Here is a 7,021-nt window from a genome sequence, read left to right on the forward strand (position 1 = left end):
CTGAGCTGTCAGCACAGAGCCCGACGCGGGGCTTGAACTCACGGATCGTGAGATCATGACCTGAGCCGAAGTCGGACACTCAACCGACTGAGCCACCCACGTGCCCCAAGACTCTCATTCTTAAAAGGCTGAACAAGGGGCGCCTGGGTGGCTCAGTCGGTTAAGCGGCCGACTTCGGCTCAGGTCATGATCTCGCGGTCCGTGAGTTCGAGCCCCGCGTCGGGCTCTGTGCTGACAGCTCAGAGCCTGGAGCCTGTTTTAGATACTGTGTCTCCCTCTCTCTGACCCTCCCCTGTTCATGCTTTGTCTCTCTCTGTCTCAAAAATAAATAAACGTTACAAAAAAAAAAAAAATTAAAAAAAAAAAAAAGCTGAACAAGATAACCTAAACTAAAATTACAATGCTTAAAATTCTAATGACAACCTATTTCTATCAGGACAAACACAATATAAGGAAATTTAAACAGGCTAGATATTTCTGTTCTTATGAGGAAATAGCAGGATAACTGTGTAGCTATAATCAAAGTTCAGTGCCCAACAGAAACTTCTTGGATGCTTGCTGAAAAAGTAGTATATGTCCAGAGCTAGAACAAACAATCCTAAAATCTGTATGGAACCAGCAAAGACCCTGAATAGCCAAAGCAATCCTGAAAAAGAAAACCAAAGCTGCTTAGGCATCACAATTCTGGACTTCAAGCTCTATTACAAAGCTGTAATCTTCAAGACAGCATGGTACTGGCACAAAAACAGACACACAGATCAATGGAACAGAGCAGAAAACCCAGAAATGGACCCACAAACATATGGCCAACTAATCTTTGACAAAGTGGGAAAGAATACCCAATGGAAAAGACAGTCTTCAGCAAACAGCATTGGGAAAACTGAACAGGGACATGCAGAAGAATGAACCTAGACCACTTTCTTACACCATACACAAAAATAAACTCAAAATGGATGAAAGACCTAAACGTAAGACAGGAAGCCATCAGAATCCTAGAGGAGAAAACAGCCAACAACTTCTTTGACCTCACCCACAGCAACTTCTTACTAGACAGGTTTCCAGATGCAAGGGAAACAAAAGCAAAAATGAACTATTGGGACCTTATCAAGATAAAAAGCCTCTGCACAGTAAAGGAAACAATCAACAAAACTAAAAGGCAACCGATGAATGGAAGATGATATTTGCAAATGACATATCAAATAAAGGGTTAGTACCCAAAATCTGTAACAAACTTATCAAAATCAACACCCCAAAAAACAAATAATCCAGTGAAGAAATGGGCAAATGACATGAATAGACACTTCTCCAAAGAAGACATCCAGATGGCCAACAGACATGTGAAAAAAATACTCAACCTCAATCAGCAAAGAACTACAAATCAAAACCATAATGAGAAACCATCTCACACCTGTCAGAATGGCTAAGATTAACAACTCAGGCAACAGCAGATGTTGGTGAGGATGCAGAGAAAGAGGAACCTTTTGCACTGCTGGCAGGAATACAAACTGGTGCAGCCACTCTGGAAAACAGTAGGAAGGTTCCTCAAAAAATTAAAAATAGAACTACCCTACAACCCAGCAATTGCACTACTAGGTATTTATCCAACGGATACAAAAATGTTGATTCAAAAGGGCACATGCATCCAATGTTTATAGCAGCACTATCGACAACAGCCAAAGTATGGAAAGAGCCCAAATGTCCACTGACAGTTATATGGATAAAGATGTGGTGTGTGTATACACACACACACACACACACACACACATACACACACAATGGAATATTACTCAGCGATCAAAAAGAATGAAATCTTGCCATTTGCAACAACGTGGATGGAAGTGGAGGGTATTATGCTAAGTGAAATGAGTCAGTCAGAGAAAGACAAATATAATATGATTTCACTCATGTGAAATTTAAAATACAAAACAGATGAACATAAGGGAAGGGAAGCAAGAATAATATAAAAAGAAAGGGAGACAAACCACAACAGACTCAAATACAGAGAACAAACTGAGGGCTGCTGGAGGGGTTGTGGGTGGGGGGATGGGCTAAATGGGCGAGGGGTATTAAGGAGGGCACTTGGTGGGATGAGCACGGGGTGTTATATGTAAGTGATGAATCACTAAATTCTATTCCTGAAATCATTATTACACCATATGTTAACTAACTTGGATTTAAATTTAAAAAAAAAAAGAAAGAAAAAGTAGTGTATGTCAATTACACTCGGATTAAAAAAAGAAGAAAAAGAAACAAGAGATATAAAAAAAAGTAGTTATCTGTCCTTTTCCCTGCTTCAGGAGGGCAGAACCCAGAAACTTTTGTTTTGTTTTCCAAACACCTCAGGTGATTCTGAAGCAAGTGTTTCAAGGCCACTCTGAGAAATACTTGTACTGGTTCTGGCATCAGAAACATGGTTTAAAGTCCACCTCTCCCACTCATTGGTTGTGTGACCTCAGACCACTTAGTTTCTCCAAGGTTCAGATTTTTCATCTGTAAAAGGCGAATACTAAGTTTCACAAAGATGATGAGAGGATATAATGAAACAATGCTTATACAGTACTTAACACAGTGCACACCTATAATTATTACTATGATTTATCCAGTTCCACAGGACAAAAATAAGGAAGAACTAGACATATATACATATTCACCATGACATTCCAAATGCTTTGTAATTCATGGTAATGTTTTTTCCATTTTCATATTAAAATTTTCATCTCTAAAATTCTACAAAAATCTCCTCGTCAGGCACGCTCTTTGTCTCCCTTTTCCTTTAATTTTGGAATACATGAAAAAAGTTTTTGGCCACATTACGTAAGTGCTTCCAATTTCATAAACAAATCGTACCAAAGGCATAAGGCAGTGAACGTGAATATTAACCAGAAAATACTTTTCATATCAACATAAATACTCAAAAAAATTAATATTTTTACTCAACATTAGTCAGATTTTATAGGAAAGCAAATCCTGTTTGCTTTTTCTGGTAGACCACAAAAATTAGACACAAAGTTATCTAAACAAAGAATGCCAACTGCTTTATATTTAGAAAAATCAGTTTAATTGGACTATAATCAATTCATCTCCTTTCGTTACACAACTCTAGTGGTTTCCCCTATTTTAAAATCCTAAATGTAATCTATAAGTGACCATCTATCTAACTCCACTGCCTTATCCCAGAAGATGCATATACACACACAGTTTTTTAAAAATTCATTAGAAACTAATTTTTTTTTTTAGAAATAACCAGAAATCTACAGACGCCTGGGTGGCTCAGTTGGGTGGGCATCCGACTCTTGATTTTGGCTTAAGTCATAATCCCAGGGTGGTGGGATCAAGCCAGGCTTTGGGCTCCATGCTGAGTGTGGAGCCTGCTTACAATTCTCTCTCTCTCTCTCTGCCCCTCACTCTCAAAATCAATCAATAAATAAACATTTAAAACAACCAGAAATCCATACGTATGATGCTTTCACACTAACTAGAAATTCTAAATGATGCTTTTGTGTAAACTGAGAAATTTATTAAAACATCATTTATAAAAGTATGCAGCCCCCTCTGCATCCTTTTTATCATTTGAAGGCTTTATAAAGCTCATCAGTTAATACTACCTCAGCTTGTATTTAAAAAACAATAATAATATCCTTCAAGAATATTTTATCACCTGCCAAAAATCAACTAACTGATGGGTCCCCCACATCATCTAACATGAATAAGTAAAGGCAAATGGAAAACTGAAGTGCAGTCTGTTAAATGTAATGGAACCAAGGAACCTTGCTGAGCTGCAATCATCATACATCAATATTTTTCAAGTGCTCACTTGTACAAGGCACTATACAGATTACACCCTTCAGCCAAGGCAAATGGGGGAGGGGGGGGAGAGTGGGAGGGAGGAATCGGAGGCCTGGAGGCCCTTTCTTAAGTGGCATGCAATTGGCCTCAAACTACCACCAAGGGAACTCTGCAAAAGATGTATTTTTTGGACAGTAAGAAACGTAAAGATACCGTGAGCTTCCAGCACTTTGCAAAATCTGGCAGGATACTGGAGAAGAGTTAAGGTTCCGCGACAGTGAAATTCCTTGCAAATGGGTAATTTAGAAAAAGCTTGTACTATGTCTGTTTTAGGAGAGAAGGGTGGGCGGCAGCGGGTTGGAGGTCCACAAGAAGGTGCCGCCAGAAGATCTTAGAATGGGTTTTCACAGCCCCGAAAGTGTCGAGGGTGAGAGGACGGAGGGATCCAGCTCCGGCCTCCACCTCCACTTCCCCACCTGTCCCGACCCAAGCGGTGGAGGAGGTCCAACGGAGGGTCTGAGTCAGGGGCAAGCAAGCGGTCCTGGGTCCTCGGGAAATCAGAACGGAGCGGCCCCGAGGGAGGAAGGGCTGCAGGAGGGCGGGGCGCGGTGCAGCGAGGAAACCGAAAGGAGGACGGCGGGGGAAAGGGGCCGTGGGACCCGGGACCCTTCCGGGTACCACACCCGGGGGCCAAGACGGGGGCGGGAGGGTCCCGTCAGCGAGAAGGAGGCAGAACTTACTCCGCGGTCCTCCTCCGAGAGGAAGTCGGGGCCGTCGTCCAGGCCTTCCTGCGGGGTTGCCGGGCCCGGCACACCGGGGGAGAAGATAGAGTTGGGGAGACACAAAGGGAGACATTAGTGCCAGGCCGGCGCGGCCCCCGCGCCCGCCCCGCGCCCGCTGCCCCCACCGCGCGCCCGGGGCTCGGCGCCGCTGAGAACACCCACCATCATGGCTGCTCCGAGTCGAGGGCCAGCGCAGGCGCGCACCGCACCGCGGGGCCGGAGAGAGAGCGGGCAGCAGCGGGAGGGGCGGGGCTGGTGGCGGCAGGCGGGGGCGGGGCCTCGGAGCAGCCCGCTCCGCCCCGCCCTGGAGCCGAGGGCCGGGGGCCATGAGCGGTAGGAAAAAGGAAGGCAGGGCCCTCCGCCCAAGGTCGAAGCACCCTAGTCGGAAAGGCCCCAAAGGCCCAGACCCACATGGCTGCTGGCAGGTCTCAGCTGGCCGGCTCTGACCCGGAAGGAGCCCAATGCCACCCGGGGAGCTGTCCAGTTCCCTTTCCCCGAGGGCTGCAGTGAAAAAACCAAGCAAGCGCTCTCCAGAAGCCACAATAAATCATCTTGTCTTTGTATTATGCCACACGATAATTAATCACAATTAATATTTTGCCCATAGAAACTGTGAGAACTAAGGGCCTTCACACAGTCAGCTGTAATCAAGCGTTTACTGTTGATGAGGTAATAACCTCAGGGTTTGGGGCACTAATGGTTGAGCACTATAAAAATGAGTTGTTTGCGTTACAAGAGTATTCCTTTCATTTGTATGAACAAGTGCCTCCAGATCCACTCTAACTGTCCAGCCGGATGGCACCACGTGGGTGTCCAATCCAAAAGATGAGACAAATTATTCCTAAACCTTTGCCTCATGTCACCTTTACACACAAGCACACACCCAAGCTATCCTTGTGCTTCCAGTCACTTAATGGCATCAGCATCTTTAAATTTTCAGACCAGAAGCCTCAAAGTCCTATACAAATCCTTCCTTCTTCTCCCTCACTCATCACACCATTTAGTAACAAATCGTTACATTTATAATTGATTTTCTGTGTTATCTCTTAAATCTCCCACTCGTCCCTCTCCTCCCTTCCACAGCAATTACCCTCAGTATCTGTTTGACCTTTGCAATACTCTCCTAACTTTTCTTATTTCCACCTCTTTCCTCCATTCTACATACTGCTGCTAGTTTTCCTCCTAACACACAAACATTGATGATAATGCTGCTACCCTGTTCAATAATCTTTACACATCTTTGTTACATTAAAGTCCAACTCCTCAGCCAAGCATTTAAGGCCTTCTACACTCGATTCCCTCCCTATTTTGTTGAATTGAAACTCTCAAAACAATAATGTTAAACAATTAATATTTTCATGAGAATTTCTTGTAGCTTTCATTTTGTATGCAAGGAGAACTGAGGCACAGAGAAGTTAAGTTACTGCCCTAACAAGGGTTATTCTCCAATGGTGGGGGGCAGGGGGGGCTTTATTTTTTGTCTTTTGTTCCTTGTTTCCCAGTGCATTGTAATAACTACTGGAGTAGTGTTTTTCACTGGGAGTCATGAGGCATCATGCGGCGTCAGTGTAGTGTGATGAAGTGTCAGGAGGGATGTTCTGGTAATTTGTTGCTGATGGAAAGTGCCAATATTTTCTAGTGATTTGTTTTTGGTTTGAAGGTAATGCCTGTAAAGCTCTGCTTCCCAGATGAAAAGACGAATAGAGCTACAATTAATGAATGGTTTTTGCATACAACTGATAGGAGGGTCAAGTGTGTCCTGTGGACAAAGGTTGAGAAGTACCACCTAGGACCACCTAAATGTCTCTGATCATTAACCAAAGGTTTCAGTACTTAAGCCAAGTCCAGACACATTGTACAGAAACACTCAGATTATCAAGTGTCAAAACTTAGAAATCATTAGTTAAAAACAAGATTTAAAATATGAATAGCCAAATAGGGGTGCCTGGGTGGCTCAGTTGAGTGTCCAACTCTTGATTTCAGCTAAGGTAATGATCCCAGGGTCATGGGATCGAGCCCCACTCAATCGGGCTCTATGCTGAGTGTGGAGCCTACTTGGAATTCTCTCTCTCTGCCCCTCCCCAACTCGTGTGTGTGTGCATGCACACACACTCTCTCTCACACTCTCTCTCGAAATAAACATTTAAAAAAAATATGAGTAACCAAATAAAATCATCAACAAAAAAAAATATAGTAATTACTAGAGTCAAAATCAATAACTGAAAACTCACATGAATAGAGAACCCAACCTTGAAATAATAAAGTTATTCATTAATACCTGAGCCGACCTTTCTGGGTAAAGGTCTCAAACTATATTTTATAAATGATAAGAAGGAATTATTAGTAACTGACGCTAACAACTATCAAAAAGGCAGTTACAGAACTTAAGAAACATCAAAGGAAAAGAAATTAAGAGAAGCTCATACAATAGATTTTTCTGCTCCTTATAAGAT

The 7,021-nt window shown here is 43.1% G+C and overlaps 1 protein-coding gene across 1 annotated transcript in view; it reads right to left on the bottom strand.

Annotated features, from left to right (window-relative positions):
- Positions 1 to 4,936, bottom strand: part of SNX6 (sorting nexin 6) — a 61,004-nt gene extending 56,068 nt beyond the window's left edge. The window contains exons 1-2 of the mRNA XM_078448329.2: positions 4,731 to 4,936; positions 4,527 to 4,574 (exon numbers count right to left, since the gene is read on the bottom strand). Of these exons, the coding sequence (XP_078304455.1) occupies positions 4,527 to 4,574; positions 4,731 to 4,736 (54 nt within the window). The 5' untranslated portion in view covers positions 4,737 to 4,936. The remainder of the gene's footprint in view (positions 1 to 4,526; positions 4,575 to 4,730) is intronic.
- Between the last annotated feature and the right edge of the window lie 2,085 nt (positions 4,937 to 7,021).

The sequence above is a fragment of the Panthera onca genome, chromosome B3 (assembly GCF_046562875.1).
Source record: "Panthera onca isolate mPanOnc1 chromosome B3, mPanOnc1 haplotype 2, whole genome shotgun sequence".
NCBI lineage: Eukaryota > Metazoa > Chordata > Mammalia > Carnivora > Felidae > Panthera > Panthera onca.